The sequence below is a fragment of the Epargyreus clarus genome, unplaced genomic scaffold (assembly GCF_041222505.1).
Source record: "Epargyreus clarus isolate Ecla_fem2 unplaced genomic scaffold, WU_Ecla_fem_2.2 ptg000023l, whole genome shotgun sequence".
In the NCBI taxonomy this organism is placed as follows: domain Eukaryota; kingdom Metazoa; phylum Arthropoda; class Insecta; order Lepidoptera; family Hesperiidae; genus Epargyreus; species Epargyreus clarus.
Window position 1 is genome coordinate 14918875 of NW_027332230.1, and position 21742 is coordinate 14940616.

At 32.1% G+C, this 21742-nt stretch overlaps 1 protein-coding gene across 3 annotated transcripts in view; it reads left to right on the forward strand.

Annotated features, from left to right (window-relative positions):
* Nucleotides 1–430: 430 nt before the first annotated feature.
* LOC140751487 (DNA-binding protein D-ETS-4) overlaps nucleotides 431–21742 on the forward strand; it is a 40218-nt gene continuing 18906 nt past the window's right edge. For 2 of the 3 annotated variants that reach the window (XM_073085362.1, XM_073085363.1), the window contains exon 1: nucleotides 431–679. In XM_073085362.1, the coding sequence (XP_072941463.1) occupies nucleotides 641–679 (39 nt within the window). In that variant the 5' untranslated portion in view covers nucleotides 431–640. Of the gene's footprint in view, nucleotides 680–19345; nucleotides 19464–21742 lie in introns of those variants that run through there. The other variant, XM_073085365.1, reaches the window with a different exon arrangement.

Below are 21742 nucleotides of genomic sequence, written 5' to 3' on the forward strand. Positions count from 1 at the left end.
CTTGGTAACACCTAAGTATGTGGATTGTGTTTAAAAAAAGCTTAAATGTTATTTTGTAATATAAAAAATCTGTTATTGATTATTATTAATGTAATTTCAAATCTTACGGAAAACTCTGCATTTTTTATCTATTCTAGCAGTAAGAAATTTTGCTATACGCAATAAGAAAAAGCTTTTCATTTAATTGTCAGCTTTATGCAAAAGGCGAAATTTATATTAAAGCCCTGCCCGCAAAAAACTATATAGGAAAACGACTTGTCGGTTTTTGTTACGTCGGTGCTAAGACAGGTAGCAATGGTAGCATTTCATCGGAAAATGCAAGAAAAAAATCGTTGCCCGGCCACTCGGAGCGTTTCGAAGTAGAACAAAGTAGGTCGGCGCGGTCGGGTGAGTTCGTAAGCGATCGGGTGTCTTCGTGCGCGCTCGGCGACCAGCGCCCGCGCATACAACGTCGAGACCCAGCCACGGCAGCAGTCGTGTCCGTCTCACCGGGAACAATCCCATTGGATAATAAAAACGGAATGCGAATTTTCTCCGTAAACACCCATCGCGCGGAAATGGACTGAATGTTTACAAGTAACGCACATTGATACATACGTTGAACATTTATTTTCTGTGACTTTGAACTGTTCGAGATAAAATGTTGTGGGAGAACAATCTTATTGAGGAGTCCGAAGCGGTGAGTTTTTATGTTTATTGAAATAAATAAGTTATTTAAGTGGTCCTGAATTATGAAACCGAAAGACTCGTACCGACGTAGCTCGAGTGTGGTAGTGCGGGTGAATGTGTGAGTTAACTTTCTAGTTTTCGCTCGGAGCTCACTCGTATTTGCATAAAACGTGAACAGTTTTTCATAATACAAACCACATGGGGCCACTTAAAGAGCTTTTTAGTTCGTAAATATTCAATGCGCATCTCCAACGCTGTGACAATGTTGGTAATGGCTTTATTAAATGGAAATAAATGTGGATTTTGACATGGCCGCATTCGTCGTCACGCATGCTACGGACGGGTGACTAAAACGACATACTAATTCGCTAAGCAACGTTTTAGCTGCCTACAAGTAAAAAGTTGATTTACTTACCATTTTATAGTTTTATTGTGTTTTTCATTTATGTTTTTTTTTTAATTATTATTTTTTATCATATTTGCATGTTATATCATATTTATGTATTATATTCATTTTAAATAACTGTAAGTTATGAGTCAGCTGAATTTTTCAAAACTGATTTAAAAAAAAAGTTCATAACAAAACGACTTGCCTTAATTACATTTTACACTTCTAAATCTTATCTTGATTGACTTCGTGACAAGATTTAATTAGTAAAAGCACTCAGCATTACTACGAAAAGTAAGACCGTCATAAAAAGAGATGATGTAAGCGTTCATTATCACAAAAACAATTTGTTGGAACAAACAACTAAGTATAGATAAGTTATCGACGACTGATTTGTGAAAGAGATAGCCGTATTAAGTTTGATTGAGTGGGACAGAGATAGACGACTAATCTATATTTGTATGTTCTAGCAATATCGTAGAATGATACCTAATCATTCAATAATTGAGAGAAACACGTTTATTACAGCTTTCCATTAGTATCTGCATGTTGAGCCAATAAGCACTAAAATGCATATTTGTAAAGTTATATAACAACACACATTGTAAATACATGAATACCTACTTAATAAAATTCTAGAATTGACGGACAAACAACGGACAGCATAAACCGGTACATTTATAAGCATAACATTATCACAATTCTTCCTTATAAAATGTAGATTTTTTTATAATTTTGAGTAGGAATCAAGTATTTAGACCGGATGGTAAGTGCTATTTGCCACCCATGGTCTGTTATCAATCCCAGATAAGATGATAATCCTACTTGAGGTCGGCCCCACCCCTGACATACATTACTGTTCGTTCGGCGTTCCAGCTTAGTCCTCAGGGGTAGCGGCGCATCTGTGGCCGACCTCAGGTAGGAATATCTAATCCTATCTGGGGTTGATTACAGATAATTACAGATCCATGGGCGGCAGTAGCCACTTACCATCAGGTGGACTGCATGCTCGTCTGCTACTCCTATATTATAGAAAATAAAAATAATAATATAAGCATAGCTCCTATGCAGCGGAAATTGAGGTAAAACAAATGTATTTGCGCATCATTATTTACGATGTAGATTTATCTTTTTGTAGCTCACAAGTTTCTACACTTTCTATATTCAGCCCCACATTAGGATTCTCTGTGTTGTGATGTATTGAACATACAGACAAGAATACAAAATATGATGTGTATATACATTGTGTTATATGTACGAATTAATAGAAACATAAATAAAAATCTTCAGTGCTTGCCGAGAACTGAATCTGGACCCTTGCACGTCGCAGATTAATTAATCGATGACTCCATTACGGGCAACAAAATATACACTAAATATTATTCATTTTTATCTACAAGTTCTCGTTAATATATATTTCCTCTAAATCTACCGAAAATAGTTTTACTTGGTACATTTTTTCATTTTAAGAGAAACCCCGTGCCTGGCAATGGGACATTTATGGGTTGATGTTGACTTTGTATGTTATAACGAGTCAGCTTGTGAAAGTACTAGACTACCTTTAAGATGTGTGACGTCATCCCTTAGATGCAATGTTTCTTTGTCTTCTTAATACAGTATAAATTATATTTAATGCAAGTTACAGTTTATCTCTTTATTATACTGAAAATTAATATACTTTACTCAAATAACTCAATATAATAGTCACAATTCCCATTCAATTACCTTTTGCTTTCTAAATGCATTTTATCATTAATTTTGTAAAATTAAAAAGTGACAACCCGAAAATACAAACTTTTGAAGCTAAATAAATTCTTACTTAAAAAAACTTAGTAGAGCATATTATTAATTAATACTATTTAATAATATTTATATATAATATTTCTCTTTGATGGACTTTATTTTCTTAATATGTCTCTTTCACCCAGTTTTTTCGACAAAAATATTGTTTAGTCAATATTTTGAATGATGTACAATGTACATATCATCCCAAAGAATATAATTTTTAAAAGTCCCCCCATAAATATATCATAGAACTGGTTAAATCGTTTGTAAGATCGCCAAACAAGTCAAACCACTAAACGTCTCAAAAACAACTTTAAGCATTTAATATAGAACCAACGATCGATCCAAACCAAGATCTCATTATGCGTATAAGAAATAAATATATAAGTCTATCTATGTTCTATTTCTTCAACCATAGAAGCTATATGAAAGTAAAAACCATTGGCTTAGATTATCCTAGTTACACTTCCATAATCACGCATACATTACACTCCGTTGCGTGTTTATTCGCTATTACGTTTGTGCTTTCTAGCGGCGAGGTGTGTAAACACCCTAATTGCAGCTTAATTAGGAAGTCATTCCTTTCATCTTGATATAAGGAATATAATGGAATTTTATGACATGACTGCGTTGTTTGGACGCAACCTTAGAAACAGTAATTTTGCTAGTTAGGGTTAAATACAGCTGTTCCTTAACCGCAGTGACTACTTCCAATTTGAAGGACTGTTTATTTATTTGATTTAATCACACAAAAACTTTGTGATACTATGGCTTGGATGACTATGGACTATGGCTTGGAGGACTTTATATTGCTCATACCGCTATGTGATTGATTTCTTGATTACAGAATATTGAAAGCAATTGAGAAAAGTTTAATTGGAATTTATTAATACCTCGATTATCGTTACCTATCAAGTCGTGGATACATTAAAAACAAAGAAAATGTGATTGTATGAATAATTGTTAATTTCCTTTATAAGATATTCCATCTTTCAATGATACATCAAATTTTATATTCTAAAAAGACAGTAGATAGTAGATTCTACAAAAATATTTAATTATTAATTATTTATTTTATAAAAACGTAACACATGTAAATATGCGTCACATACTAGGTAATAATTTCAACTAATTATACAGAGTAGGTAAATGTAGCGTCTTCATAACAATGTTTACTATTAAATGAGGAAAACACATACAAAATTAATTCTTCGTAATGCATAGCATTGCAATGTTCCTGCCATTGTTAATATTAATTACTGTAATTATTACTTTATCGAGAATTCAAAATTGAATTAAAGTTACAAAAACATAATTTTGACAAGTTTTTCGCGGTAGATAATCGTATTACTGAAGTATCTAGAAGAAGAACATAATTATGTACATATATTGTATCATATGTTTTAAAAGTATTGTGTAAAATATCGTAAATTCGCATCATACGTCATATGTCGCCTTCAAATTGACCTGCATATGAGGCCATGTTAAACCTCGGAAGCACCAAGATATCTTATATATTGTATGCAGTTTTGGATACAGTACCCTTACCATGAGTTTTCAAAACATCCCACAATTTTACGTTACATTTACTCAATCCAATATTCTGTTCCGTTTGTTTCAGTAGACTGAGTAAACTTAACAATAAGTAAGTGCTCAAGTCTTTCTGTCTGCCTCACATGTTCGCAAAAAAAGAGAGACAAAACATAAATCGCCATTTTGTCAATTTAGACATTTAATGTTACGTTACTGACACTGTAGTTCTGATACAACCCGCTAAGGGCGCTGACTGGAAATTGTATGGGCAAATACGTAACAAATACCAAAATAGTCATATTTGTCAAAACCTAAATAGTCATATTTCTCATGATAAGTACAGTTTACTCGCTTCTTCAATTACAAATTTCAATTTCAAAACTTACTATTTCACATAATGCAAAATATACGTAGCTTATTAAATACATGTATAAAGTTACATCTTTGCGGAATATACCAAAAGATTATAATATGGACTACTAATTGGGCATCATTAAATGGAACTAGTTTCATGCGGTTTTAAATAAAACAAGTCAAGCTCGATTTGATTTTTAATAGTCCGCGTAAATGGGCAGAAGCAATAATATATTTTATCGATTATTACTAATGAATACTAAATGTGAAGCTGCGATAAAATTTAAAATTAAATTTTAGTAGAATAAAAAAGTAATAACTTAGGTCTGAAGTAAGAACGGACTTGTAAGAGACTAATATTATTTGAGCAAACTGAATCAAAGAATACTTAACTAGAATCCTAAGTGCATCGTGGGATTCCGTACCATCGCTTATAAATGACTCGTATGCTGCCTTGTAATTCGCAAAAGGTGCATTCATGACTCATAATTATAATAAAGTAACAACTAAGTATAAACCAAACAAAAGTACCTTTGCAGTTATTGTTAATAATATCGCTTTTCGAAAATAAGGATGAAAAATTCATAACTAAGATATAGTAAATTTAAGTAATTTGATACGTCTCAATAAAATTTACATCGATACGTATGTAATAATGTAAATTGTAAAATGCATTAAAATCGCATTGATATACTACAAATTAATAATACAAGCGAAATAAACAAAGCGTACAGCTTCAATCTTTATTACTGTCACGTACCAATAAACAAGAGCGCAGTACAAAGTATAACGCAAATATCAAGACCAGGCAGTCGCTATAAAAACTGCGCTTTAAGCCTTAAGGCTTGAGAACTCGGAAGTAATCCTTGCGAAGGTCGGTTTGAAGCAATTATTGTAAAAACAGAGCTTACAACGAGGCTTACAAGAGTCGACTCTATTCCAAGCGGAATAAGTGTATAAATAAAATAGTATATTTAGATATAATAAAAATTTATTGACGCCGACACAAGTACCACACGTGCGCTTAAATATTAATTTAACCCTTTTCCTTACAAAACATGTCGTTTATGTTCATACCACTATATTCCAATTTTATTGCTCGGTAATCATTATTATTATAGAGCCAGTGTAGGAATATATGTTGGGAATTCTGAGACCTTTAGGAACAATTCAGTTAATATTTGTATCAGAGTCTTGTAGTAATATGTGTCATTTAATTTAAAGCTTGTGTTATGCTTTTTTTGAATAAATAACATACATATAGCTGACGGTTATAATTTTCAAAACGTTTTTTAGTGAATACAGTCATATTATTATAGATTAATAATAAAATGACTTCTTATTTTGTTGTATACTAATTTAAATACTTCTTTCGTGAATATAATTATTTAAGTTGATTCTAAAAGATACAATATTATTGTATACAATTTCTTTAATTTTAAAATCATAACAGTAAATACCAGTATTTACACGTTATTTCACCTTGACTAAAAAATCTAAATTAAAAGAACAAACTTGAGGTTAACAAACTACCCTACTACTAATTCTACTACGATTCTATTTTTAAAATTCAACGTAAACAGTAAGCATACATTCCTGTTAGCTGTAATTTAGACCCTTAGGAGGCTCCCACGCTATTAAAATGTGTGTATTAAGATTCCGTACACGAAGTAATTCATCGGAGTCAGTTCAGTTTTAATCATTTTCCGTCGTGCCTCGCATTTCTTGAGCGTAATGAGTGAACATATCCTACTTAAGTTGATCTCTAATGTGCTGTACGTTCTGATAAATTGTGATCAGCGTAGTTTTTATATGTACTTGTACGAATGCAAATTTAATTAGTAACTAACAAAGGTATAAAATATTTTTATGTAATTTTTGCTTTAAAAAAGTCATAGTTTGTGATAGTAATCTATTACTTAACTTAACTTAATTATAATTAAATAAAATTAAATTACTAATAGCCTTTAAATAAATTATAATAATGTTCTAACCAAATCACAAAATCATATTAGATAATTCGTTTAAAAATATCGTAAAATAATAGTTAAATATTACAAACCAATATATAGGGTACAGTCATATTACAGACAATTTACTAAAATAAATGAAGCAAAATAACAACAGTAGGAAAACTAAACAAACCGCTAACATTTTGACTGTTTGCGAGTTTCGTAACAATTCTTAGAAGCAGAGAGAATGGGGTGATTGTTTGCGGTGCGATTTTCACTTGCGTCTATCTACATCTAGGTCGAGGACGCGCGAGCGACTTATTTAACACTTTTGTTGTATTAAAAGTAGCATAAGAGTAACAGATTTGATGTTCCGTAGACACTTTCGCCTAAGGACATCTGCAAATAAAATAAAATTAAAATTTGACTCTGTAATTCTAACGTATTATTTTTTTAGAAGATAAAAATATATACTATAATAAAATATAAGTTAGAAATACTATAGAAGATCACTTTGAACTTCATATAAGTTATTTAAACCCTACTACATAGCTCACGCTACTACACTCTATTATAAGGCGAAAGTATGCGTAGCTGTAGTGTTACAATTGAATGAAGAGATATATCTTAAAAAAATGCTTCATACGTCTACTAATAAATTTGAATAGTCTGCATTACTACAATATTTGTAAAGTCGTTTACGTAAAATAAAAGATCATTTACGGTTTAAAAACGGTCGAGAATTCGGAGTTTCGTAATATTTTCTAAGCAGCAAAGAGAATGGGGTGATTGTTTGCGGTCCGATTTTCACTTGCGTCCACATTTGGGTCGAGGACGCAAGTGCATTACGTGATCGAAGAGGTCCGATGTGTGAACGTGGCGTGAGTCAGATCGCCCATTCGTTTGCTTTAGAAATGCTTAATGCGATTATTATGTTTATGCAGGTGTTCAGAAATCAAGATTGCGTTTAATATTAAAATTGGTGGAACATTAAGTTTGAGATATATTATTACTACTACAAAGTTTTTGAAACAAAATTTATAACTCGTGTGGTATTCTTATCAATATTAGTCTAATGTGTCGACGGTTTGGTCAGGCAGATATCCAAACGATGAATTTACATTTTTATAAGTCTGGGTCTATAAGTCTGTTTGTACTTCAATGGTTTAAGTGTGATTACAAACGTCGTAAATTTGTCATTCACAAATCAGAAAATTATTAATTACTACACATATATTTAATACTTAGTAAGTTATTATGACCATTTAAGTTGATTTCCTTTTCGAAACGTATCTACCTAATATGTACCTAAACTTGGAGCACTTTATTTATATACAAAATTATAAAGTCGTTATATGAAATATCAAAATTTACTTCATTCACTAAAATTGCCAATCATTATAACCGGGAATACCTATTTCACAAAATCTCGACTCCGAGACGAATCTCGGCTCTGAATCACAGGGTTGCGAAACCTAAAGGCTGTAAGAGGAAAATAATGCTTTCGGCTAGTCCCAGTTGTGAAATAATGAGTCAGATTCATTCATGAACCATGTGCCAATGACAGTGAACGGTTAATTCAGTTATTGGCTAATAACTCATTGTACTTCTTAGAAATATGATGAGTTATTAGCGAGCTTGTGCGCTTCATATGTTACTTAGTTTAAGTGATGTGGATTATTGACGTACATAATGAAATGCATGTTTTATTTAATTCATTGTTGCGAAACCGCTAAATCATTATGAGCTAATGTAGAAAACATTGTGCTAGAACCCTTTTTTCTGGAATTTAAAAGTTTAAACAGATGAGTCTCGCAGAATATTTTTGATGCGTATCAATTTTAATAATTTGAGCACCATTGAGATTGAAACAGCGTAATTCCTGCTAGTAGGCTAGTAGTATAAAAAAGTAAGTACATATACAGCTATTTAAGATAGGTCAGCAGATAAGGAATTCATTTTTATATAATCAATATTAATCTAAAATTACTAACTATTTTTACCCGACTGCCAATTCAAATGAAATCAAATATTTTTTTTTTATTCAAAATAGGTTCTTTACAGAGCACTTTTTGAATGTCAATATAACTACCACCAATTCACAAGGTGTTTCGTTATGGATATCGTTCGAAGAAGCATCGAAAGAAACTCCATAACACACATCTTTTAAAAAAAATACAAGTACCATAACCCTTTTATTGTATTAAATAATTTATTCATGCACTTGTTCGTATTGTTTTTATTCGTTATTCAATCCATTTATTTATCTAACTTTTATTCGGAAATCAGTAATTTTACCTAGTCAACCAAGGAAGTTAGTTAGAATTTCAGGCAAGAATCGTTTAAAATATTATTGTTTTCCAATAGAATTCGTGTAAACGCGATAAATAGTAAAGCCTTACCTGAAATCATGTTTTATGTTCCGAACTGAGAGTGTAGCGGGGCACGTGATTTTAATGTAAATGACACATGTACGCTAACTCCTAGCAAAATATTGGAAATTTACTGATAACTTGCTCTACAATTACATGGCGCATTATACAAAATTTGAGTGTGCAAAATTATTTTTCAATATTATGCTTAAAATTCCTCAGAAAATACCGGTATTCCCATGTACAGGAATGGTTATTTTTAACGCATAATGTAAAATTTAATTTTAGAACAGTAATTGATTCATTTTCAAATATTTTGAAAATGAAATTACAGCTCTATCCATTATGGCGTTATATTAGTGCAGAATAAATATTTTTTACTTTAAAAAAACCATTGTCCATTGAACCATAATCTTTCTTTCTTACTTTCAGTGTACACTAAATTAAACCTTACCTATTGAAGTACACAGAGTAAATAAAAAAAGCCAATAAAACAAACTCTACGTTTTTGCTATTGCATAAAACACTAAAAACTTGTACAAATACGCAAACTTATACTTATTGTAGAGTCATAAAGGCTTCGAAAGCGGTAATCATTTTATTTATACACATTATAAATCGTTATAAAACTCTATTCCCCATTTACAATGAGCGACGTGCCCGCAATAGAGTCGATTCGACACGATTCGATTGTCGAGAAACGAGTGTACAATAATCGATTAGGCTACGATGTAACCATGTTTGTATTGTTGTTATGGTAACGTATTCAGGTTTAAAAATAGTTTTGTAAAGAATCGATTCTGAAAAATATGCAAAGAAACGAATGCTCGTGGTTCTATTCATTGTTTGTAAAGGTAGTGACGGCTGTAATTATATTAGTTAAAATAGAATAAACCCTGTTTATCAATAACCCTTTAATCAATGTATAGATAGATTTTAATTTGTCAGTTTTTGTCTAGTAAAATTTGTCAATTTTCGGTGCTATTCTTGGAATTAGCATTTAGCAGCCATTCTTTTTATATCCTACCGCTTGGTCACAACTGTTGGAGGCCTGTACCCTTAATATGAGTTTATACGTTTTTACAAAAATGACTGTTTTGGTGTTTGTTTACGTTTTTCCCGTACATTTCGAATCAGTTCTGATACAATTCGCTAGGGGCGGTGATTGGAAATGTATGGACAAATAACAAAACAGTCATTTTTGTAACAACGTAAAAACACATACTAAGGGTACTCATACTAAGGGTTTATATTTGGTTTGATGGAGGGAGTTACGGGTTACGCTTTCGGGTGTTTAGAAACTTCAATAAAGCCTCCAATAAACATTGACTACCCTATGTATGCATCTAAATAATCTACTTACTAATTAATATTGTGTCAATCTTTAAAATGTACAAAAAAGAACAAAGCGTAAACAACTTTTCAAAACTTGCAAGATTGTAGTAGACTTTGTATCACCTGCTTAGATATGTATCAGTTTTAATAGAACGAGTAATAACAAATACTGACATGCACTACATTATATATTATGTATATAGTGATATAACGGCCCAATAGCGTTGGTGAAAGGGAAACTTGCGTCAGTGTTATGTTACTAGCAATAACCTTGTTGCTCTTAATTATTCGATAAAGGGAATGGTTAATATTAATGAGTACCTTTAGCTAACTTACCTTTGATTGTGCTATAAATTGAAACAAGCGTCAGATTTACAATCTGGTTGTATGATTTAATAGTTCGTCTCTATGAGTTGCAAGTTGATTGGATAGTGTTAAGTGAGTTGCTTATATGAATTGCAGGTCTAAAGAATTGTAGTAGATTATTTATAAGAATATATGATTTGGTTATTTTAAGGGTCTACTTCTTAATTTTTTTTATGAGCTAGCAGTTTATCTGATGGTGAGAGTTACTATCAAAACTCCATAAAGATTAGGGTTATTTCAAGGCAGATGCGGGATTCTACCTGAAGCCGATTACAGTATCCTTAGCATGAGATTTTACGTTTTGACAAATATGACTGTTTTGGTATTTGTTTACGTATTTGCCCATACACATTCCAATCAATAAGCAAACGGAACAGAATAATGGATTGAGTAAACGTAACGTAAAATTGTGGGATGTTTTAAAAACTCATGTTAAAGGTACAGATGACTTTCTATTTCTGAGGACTAAGATATTCGTCTTATATAAGTCAACCGACATGTTTACCAATCACGAAATGCAAGAACTTCACGCTAGAAAAAGGTGTGGCGATGTTACTCATATGGCTCCTAAAACTTAATATTTCAAGCCTTTCAAGTTTTTCTAATTAAACTATAATGAACTGTATAGATTAAACGAAGACGTAATATTCTTATTATTTTTCTCGTACAGTAACCAGTTTCAGACAAAATAGAAGCAAACAGTTGATTTTGGCAAAAAACGCCTCGTGTTTCTTATCAAAATGCTATAACGATACCCATTAATTCTAAATAGACGCCGTTGACGCAGCTTTAGCCTATATTCCGTGGTGAAGACGGGTGCGAATCGCTTAAAAGTTCAAATGCAAATGCCAAAACTCCGGTGCGTGACCAATTAGAACTTTATTTTATTACGAGTGTCATGCCATTTGAAAATTTAAGCCTGAGAATATATTAAATTTCATTAGATTTTTTATGTTGGTAGCAAGCACTTTGATTTTATATAATATTTGATTTCTTAGTACCTGCAGAGTTATGTACTAAATTTAGAGCTCAAAATTGACAAGTCACTTCCGCAACTCTACTTTTTTACTCGACAATGACACTAAAATTCCCGTAGAAAATCATTTTTAGCTTTTTGTAACACTAACAATCTAATTAGGCACTTTTTGTTGAACTAACACGTTTAAATGTAGTAATAATATTAATGTTAATATGTACCATTGTTTCAAGCAATTATTTTGTTTAAAGAAAGACTTCAACGCGTTGTTTTCCAAAAATATTTTTATTTTATTATAATGAAGTCCCAAAATCTTATATAATATGTTCTCATACTACGTACTTTATTTTATTTTATTTTTTGTCTCTTTGCAAAAACGTATACTGCCTGTAATTATTCTATTACAGTGATCGTTTTATTTGATATGTTATAATTATAACTATTGATTATTTTTACGCCTTCAAATTGTTAAATCAAATTAAGATTTAACAATTTGAAGCTGGCGCCGCTATTGCTGTTAACCACAATTATTGCTAATAAATAACTCGATTCTTAATTAGAATGAAACTAATCTGACCTAGCGACAACCTTCAATGATGTTTACAATGCACGATTTGACAAATGGAATTTGAGCCTGGGTGTGTAGTATTAGTTTATACGATAAACACCTGTATGCCGATACAACAGCGGTCACAATTACGTGCGTATTATGTTGAACTATGTATGTGTGTAGGGTTGGCAATAATGCTGAAAAGAAAACCAGTTCACATTTTGTTTGAGCAGTACATATGTTTAATCATTACAGTTTTTTTTTGTCAGGAAGCAATGTAATAAACGAAATTTTAAAAATAACAAATAATGTTGCTGTAATAATTTATTCGTAAATAATATCAAATATCACTTATAGTTAAAAATAATGGTATGGAACTTTAAAAAATATGAGTAATAAAAAAGTATTATTTATTACTCAAATTCTTCGTGAAGTATACCTTTAAATATAATTGAAAGTATAAATTAAATTACATTTTAGTTGACTTTTACATTTAATAAACATTTTTTTATAAAGTGCTAGCAACCCTAGCTATGTTGTTAACACATGAAGTAGTGTGCGTGTCGGCCATGTTGTCAGCGAGCGGCGGGAAAACCAGAGGCCTTGACGACCGGTTCCGTCGCGACTCACGACCGAGCTTACGTGAATAAAGCTACGACTCTACCTTTGAATGCCCTTTCCGAGCCTTTCCTCGTTCAGTTTTTTAAACTCTTTGTGCCTTGACTTAGTACTTATGATAATATTAATAATTATTACATACTCTATGGTACCTACAAAATAGAAGAACTAAATAAAGGCGGCCTTATCGTTAAACAGCGATTTCTTCCCGACAACCTTACGTTCGTCGACAAGTAAATTTAAGTGATCCTAATTAAAATTAGGACAACTTAAACTAAGGGAGGGTGCAAACAATAGTTTCAGAACAACAGTAGAGTAACTTATAAAAGCTGTTTCCATGTAAAGTGTAGTTTTTAACATAGTCTTTTGTGGCTCGATGAACCTGTAACCTATTCCTGCCATATAAGCGTGGAAAATAGATACGGTTTCAAGGCAGATATAAATATGTGGTTCTTACTCGTTTGTAGTGGATCTCACGTAGAACTCTTGTCTTATTTGGAGTTTGTTACATAAGTCTGTAGATGGCAATCGCATAAAAATGACGAATGACGTCATTTGGATTAGTCGTTTTAATATCTTTAACTTCTTTGTTTTAATATTTGAGGGTCAATGTATTAACAGTTTGGGTCCTAAGAAGGTGTTATTCTACGTTGAAGTTTACTAAGTCAAATCTTTTATTAGTCTAAAGGGCTTTTGTCATATTTTCTGCGAATAATAATGGACCAGTTGAAAAAATATTTAATAAAAGGAATCGATACAATCATTTTATTTAGAAATCAAGTGACATGCGAGTGGTTACGATTTGTATTCATAATATGTGTCGTAACGTGAATCATTTTTGCATTTATATACATATTGAATGAAAATTTATTGAAATGTTTCACCGATGACACACTTCTTCCTATATTCTACGTCAATTGTTAAAATGCATAGTATAATCATCAATTTCTATTCATTAGTATCGTATTATTTCCATATAACATTGTTTAATGTATTGAACATCCAAAACACAACAATTTGAAGTCTATCTGTTAAGAATAAGAACACTGTGGATCCAACAAAAGAATCCCGCTATTTACTATAATTTCACTTAAAAATTCGATAATACAACAAATATTTTATTTGCACAAGATTAACACTTTACAGAGTGAAGATTGACTGTCAAATAGTAAATTATTAATATTATTAAATAATAAAATCACACCTACTCAGCCTCACAATAGGATTTTTCCGGTGTTGTGTTTGTCATGCGGCTCCTAGCTAGGGGTCGTCATTCATGCATCCGAAATTTGCTATACCTCCCATACCTATAATCGCAAGTATGAAATTGACTTAAGTACAATTAGCGAGAAAGACACTAATAAATCTTATCAAATATCAATTCAAATGACGTCAATATATAAATTCAATTCATTATAAAGTACCGATTGCTATGAAAATGTAGCTATCTTATCGTAAACGAGTGCACTTTGTTCTTTAAGATAACTTATGATAAACCTTTCTTGTATCAAAAATATCTAAAAAGTGACATCATACAAAAATGTAGTTAGTGGTATGGCGACGATTAAACCCTTTACACGTTTTGTCTGTGAACTTTATTCGAAATCTACTTTGAAAATTATATTACAAAATTCTTACATAGTTAAAATAGTATAAGGTATTTTTATGTGTTAATTTTCACTTATTTTAAGATTTATTTTTTAAAATGATGCAATTTTATGATCAAGAAGTTTACACCAGAAGGTGCTATGCGCAGGTAATTTCTTGCCTCTTATTCGTTGTGTAGTAATATTTATTTATTATAAATAAGCAATAATTTATAATAATTTATATTCGTGATCTATGATCTGTCGTCATCTTATAATTATGACCTTGTTATGTTATGTTTGTTAGATGTCATCTCATTATATGAAAATAATTATGATATTAATTTTGTTTCACATTTATTTACAGAAATGTACTAGTTTTAGATAATATAATTAATAATGTGAAGGTAGCAGCACCCTTTATCGCAGGATAGGACTTCAGTTATTTTGGGGGTTGATTACTGATGTCCTCTTACGGCACTGTAGACTTCATGCTCTTTTGATATTTTAATGTCATAAAAAAATAATCCATTTCTATTTCAAGTAATCCTTATAATGCTACGACAATCCATTTCAATATTATATTTAAGAAATAAAATAGTAATTTATCCTAACTATTTTTCAATTAATTAATTATCAACAAAATCTTTTCTTATTCATATTTATCCAAGAAACTTTTTCTTTAAAAATTATTTATAACAATTTTATTTACTCTGAAATGTTATCTCATACTATATATTTTAGATAAATATATTTCTTGGTATTTGCACACGCGGTTTAAGTCTTAATTTTATTATAAAATATGTTAAATGATAAGTGATAATAAGGTTAGAGTTTAAGTATTTTAATTGCTTTTACTACGCAGTTTCGGTTTCATTATCACTAATAATAAACATATAAACATTTTTTTATTATACCTAGTATTATATACCTACATATTAACATATATTATTATGTACCTTAAACCTGTACTCTCACACCACCGCCGCGCCATATTTCAGGTCTATTATATTGTAGATTTATCGCAGATATTTTTGGGCGACACTATCTAATTACTATTAGGTGGAGTACATGCTCGTTTGGTACTTAATTTTTATAAATAATCAAATTTTTAATATAGTTTTTGTCTCCTTGGAAGATACAACACATTTGGATGGCTTCACAACTATCTACAGGTTTCACGAATGTAAAAAACTTAACAGAAAACATCAAAGGTTATTTTTGCCCTAAAAATATGCAGGGGTGCAATTAGTTTTGCAATAACTTAAAAAATTACGCAACGAGGCATGATAATACAGATTTAGTATCACGAGAAGATCCTACTTACTCGTAGTTCTCATGGGCAATAACGAGACTTTTAAAGTAGTACGCATGGACTGTGGCTTCATAAAAATGATCCGCTTAAAAAAATGGACATGGCAGCTGTCATAACTTCCTGTACATAAAAGTCTTTACCTAAATGTGTTTCCCGACCAAACTTAGGTATTACAGAAACGCAAGTTTTTGCGACCTATCGCACTCAAGTTTTGTCGCGTAGGTGCGATTTATGAATGGAAATAAGTAGTGACATAAGATATAGTGTTGACTAACGCGGCAATCCCGATTACATAATTCATTGTGAGGCTTATAAAAATAGACTGGTGTGTATTGCGGTCACGTTTACTGATGCGTCGAGATAAGCTTCGCATTCGTGAGCCCTTTCCTTGCACTTATGAATTGTGATTGGCGTGCGGTGATGTGTGCGAAATGTACTGATTTACGCAGAATGTAAATGTGAGAATCCGCTTGTATAGTACCTATGACGACATTTCGGCGCTGGTTTCAATTGTAATGTATGTCCTAGCTAGGTAGATAAGTTTTGAACAGAATATTTTTTAATAACTCGCTGAATAATAAATAGTCGCTAATACAGATATTTTTAAATCTACTTATGACACATTTAATAAAATTATTATTTAGATTGGATGTTTTGTGATAAAGACAGCGTAGTCTATATATTTTTAATTCTAAGAAGATGATAAACACAGCTAATTCATTTACAAAAAAGTTTAATTGCTGTAAAGTACGCTTGTAGCTTCATTTTTGCGGAATTTTATGTCAGATCAGATCACAAATTATGAAAATATAAAAAATATAAAGGGGAAAATAGTGGTAAAGTACATATATTTCCTGATAATTACTATCATACGCGTCACACGAGTGTAACTTACAATTACCTATTATAGCATCGTAGCATTAATATTATGTATATTTATGTAATCATTGTAAATTAAAGTGAATATACAATTAAACCAATTATGCTGTAACTACATGAATCATACAGTATGTAGTCAACTGGAATTTTTATGTGCATGTCAGTTGTAAAAACCTGACAGAACTCAGAATTTAAATAGGACAATAAGATTGAGATCTAGATATTGAGACGTAAAATCCTAACCGGAAGAACTTTTAAATAGCAAATGTTTTTGTCTCTAAATGTTATTCTTAGCTCTACCTAGTTTTTTTTTAATATTAAACATTCTCAGCTCTACCTGGCTTTATTTTGACTATAATATTTATATATCACTCTGCCTACTTTATAAAGAAAACAATTATAAAATCTATTTTGTAATCCAACGATGATCAAATGATCATCGTTGGCTTACAAAATCGTTGGATCTGACCTTTTTTCTATTAAATAGTCAATCCTAATCAAGAATCTGTAACATAATACAAGGATTATTGTTTCAATCAAAGTATTCATGATCTATTCTATCCCAAAAAAATAAATTATGATCTGATATCCATTCAGAGAGCTGTTGAAACATGAAAATGCATCATATGCACTTGTAATGTCTGTTGCTTAGTTTTGTTTGGTACTGAAAAACTTTTATCATCTGTTCTGTTTATTCATTAATCCAATTCTTTCCCAAAATATAGTAGATAATACGACTGATTTCAGTCCAGAATTATGTATGGAAATTGGCTTCAGTTTTTCAAATTATAGGTAGCATTCCACTATAAAGAAGGACTCTTTGCGACTTTGCAATAACATCATTTAGCAATTGTAATTCGAGCTCGTCGACGTCTTTAATATGGAACATTTGTTTTTGTGCAGTTTTAGTGATTTTTGTAACTATTTGTATATGTAGTATCCATACAGTGTTACTGAGGCTTTTGTAACTACAGTGAAACTTGGTTAAGTGGGACCTGGATAAGTGAGAAACCTCCATAACTGGAACTCATGCTGAGGTCCCAACACTTTGGCACTGAATTACCTCTGTTAGTGGGACGAGGTAAACCTCTATATCTGGGATTTGTTCTTTCGATTTATCATCATAGTTACCTCTATAACTGAGACAGCGAGTAAATTTTATATGCATAAACCTCTGTAACTGAGATAACATTGTTTGTTTACTCATTCTTATTCTACCCACAAATTCCACACGTAATTCCATTAATGGAACCCTCTGTAAATGAGACAGATATTTATTTATACCTGTATATCTGAGACACTGGGTAAGTGGAATACCTCTATAAGTGAAACGACATTGCAGGTCCCTTGATGTCTCACTTAACCAGGTTTCACTGTAATTTGTTAACACATGACCTACAAAAATATTCACATTATTTTTAGTAATGTATAGATTTTCTTATTTGATTATTTTAAACATAGTCCAGAACAATACAAATATAGAATTAAATAATTATTAGTTAAATAATCGTCACTCGCATTCATTATGTAATCTAATACACTTGTACATTACGCAGGTACCTTGAATTTACAATACGCCTGAGATAATATTAGAATAAGAATAATGATTCGTTGAAAAACATGGCGATATACGTCGACACAAGATACAGACGCGGGCAGTCTTCTGCGAATAGAACTTTAGGTACCCATGTCAACGCAAATTTGTAAACTAATAGAAATATGTACATACAATATTACTACCTATTACATTGTACGAAGAGCTACATTCGAAAGCACGTGACAAGGCTGTACAGTTAATTCTGTGGTCGTGGGTGTATGTAAACAATTATATCACGAACTGAAGATTTCCCACGTGTTCACGTCACTAGTGTGTTTGTGTTGTGTTTGTGTGTGTGTTAGACGTTATAATTAGACTATGAATGAAGTGAAGGCGGGCTGTGACGTCATTGAGCGCTAGCCAATCACTAGCCGAGCGTAATTAGATTTGTTAGAATGTTGGTATTTTCGAATTTCGAATCCTAAATTGGTAGTAACGGAAATCGGTCTTAAACTGTCTAATGTCATTTGATTTCAAGTGTATTACTCCATGTATGTACAAGTAGGATCAAAAAGTATATCATTGTTTCAATCATAGTTCGTACATAAATCACTATTATAATGTCTTTTCATGAAATTATTGACAAGTATGCTCTTAGACAACACTTTAGTTAAAAGTTTCACTAGAGAATTGAATACTTTGCTTAAACTTCATAGCCTTTTTATATGAAATACGTACAAATAATCAATGCCAAACGATCGGGCAGTTTCCCTTAATTATCCTAATTAAACTTTCAATTTGTTGGCGTCGACATTTCTTGTTGTTTTCTTCATGACGTCGCTAAGAGTCTTTTCAATTAGGCACCCGGACAGCCGTCCATCCGGGAGTCTTTGAATCCTAAAAAATCGACCAATTAACCTCGAGTTAGTAGCCAAATGGAAAAGTAAATTACTTATTAATTTCTATTTATGCGCGTCATCAGATACATAATTAATTGTCGGTGACGTATGTGTGGCGTACTGTAGTTCCGATGCAGGTTATTAAGTTATATTAGTTTTGTGGCGGACTTCCCGGCGTGACGCAGTTGTAGAGTCTTAGGCGGCGTGCGCGGGCGCACAGCTCAGTGGTATTGTGATCTACTCGCGGCGCACACGCCACCATGGACCAAAAAACGACGTAACACTCGGTCAGACAGTTAAACATGAACGGAACGTCAAAGGTGCATCAACCCTACAGCTGACGTTTTGAGTGAGTGAGGATTTTGCTTATTTGAAGTGCTATGGAGTCAGTTTTGCTGAACGCTTTGCAAGTGAGTCTTATCTTAGGTTACGATTGTTTTGGTTGAAGTATTTGGAGTTTAAACTGATGTCTGTCATTAGACTTTGGACTCAAAGGTTACTTGGGTTCACACATCCAATTATATCTATTTGGGACTGACCGTGATAATAACCATTTCGCCAAGCAACCTTATCGTTATGCTTTTTAATAACTGTCATATCACTTATGATTGAGTAATTTAGCTGACTTTGAGAACCAGTTTGATTTTTGTGTTATTTCTTGTACATTTACGTCATCGTCTGTGGTAGGTGTTAAGGAATACATTGATTCAATTCGCTTGTAACCGTAAACATTGTTAGTATAGGATTTATATGACAGCATTGAAGTTGACTTATTTCATTATTCATAGCATACAATCATGTGGAATTTCCAAGGATTTTGTATAATATTTTTCACGTGTTCACATATAGAGCATGTTTGACGAATCTTGTTACGAACCATATACAATGAGTTGTCGACACAAGTTGCTCTTAACACCATATATCCTTCAAGCTGTTGTGGCCTCTATATGAACGTAAAAGGGGTGATATTCGCGTGGGTATTTCGGTGTACAATACCAAACTAAATGGCAGTACTGTATACAAACTAATGGGCAATTTGAGTTAATCTGACTGAGACATCTCGTAACGAGGCTTGAGTCGTTATTGTTGTATTATGCATAATGTGTATGTTTGCATGTCTTTTGCACGTTATTTCCATGTAACACGGTTCCATTAAGCTTTAGAAAAGCATTATGGTCCATTTTTCCTTTTTCTAATAAGTGAAGGAAATGGAAGTGTAGATGTTCTCTACGGCATTTAACTCAAAATTGAAGATGAGCTTACTTCACTTCTATCAAAAGGATGTTACACTTAAGTTGGTCTTACTTTTTTTTAAAGACTAATACAGTCCAATTAAGATTGACAAACTAAAGATTGAGTTTATCAATATCTCTCTACCACTAAGATTATTTGAACATATGTATGCGGTAAATCGTACCGTAGTAACTTGCAGTCAATGTCATAACTCCGCCGTATACGTTTTTTTATTTGATAAATATTTTATTATTATTATTACATGTATCTGTTTAACATTTTGACTTGTTTCAAATATCTATTATTATCATTATTCGTCAATAATTAACCGCGACGCATACTGACGTTATCGTACAACTATTTTGGTCTCAGCCTCCTTTCACTTACTAGCAAATTGTTCCTAAACTCTATAGTCTTAAGAGTCACAATTGCGTGGTAAGAATAATCGATTAATCTGCAGTTCTATTGTAGAAACCCCAAGGTTATACCGAAATTGTATCACTACATTGTCTGGTCACGGCATTCGTCTAGGTTCCTTTATATTTTTTCTATATTCGGCAAAGATTCGAACGGTTTCCTATTTTACCTTTGGAATAAGCCTAGCGGTTTAAATCCGGCCTCTTATACTGGGAGTCCCTGGTTCAAATCCTAAGCACCCCTGATTTTGGATGAACTATGACGATGCATTCTCATTATGATTGGGGACATTTGCCCAGCCAGCAGTATGTTGATTCCGATGTTCACCTTTGAATTTTGATGACATTGCATAAGTACAACCCTTTATGTCCCACTTAGGGCATGGGGCTATCTAATAGAGGTCTGGAGGGTACTCCACCGCGTTGCATATTAGAGTTACATAGAATAGTAAGTAGTTTGCAGTAACAAATGTTGATTTTACGCAGCGTGTTTTATAAATCTCATCCCAACCTCTATGATATGTGAGTTAAGTAACCGGTGTATCGCGAGTGATATGTCAGGTTATCAAACATGACCTCCCTTTTTTAAATATCATTAAAATATACGTAATAATTTAGGCCTGAAATCGGATTATGCTCTAATATGCGGAGGCGCCAAAAATTTATGAACACTACTCTATTTAAATATCTATTAGTAGTTAGATATCCAATGCTGTACATTACCTTCCATGGATAGTTAGCATAGTTCTCTCCTAGAAAGTTTTAGATTTTTATTTGCCTTTGTATTTTAGACACAATTTCGAAAAAATCTATTTTTTATTATATAAATTTTATTGTTAAGTCGCGCAAGATATTTTTTTCTTTAAAGAGGAATTAATTTATTTGGGTGTATTGCTCTTTCGGGTGTACCGGAAGCATTTCACCCCTTATTTTCCATAATTTAAGCGTACCCCGCACATATCCAAGTTGAAATTAAAAT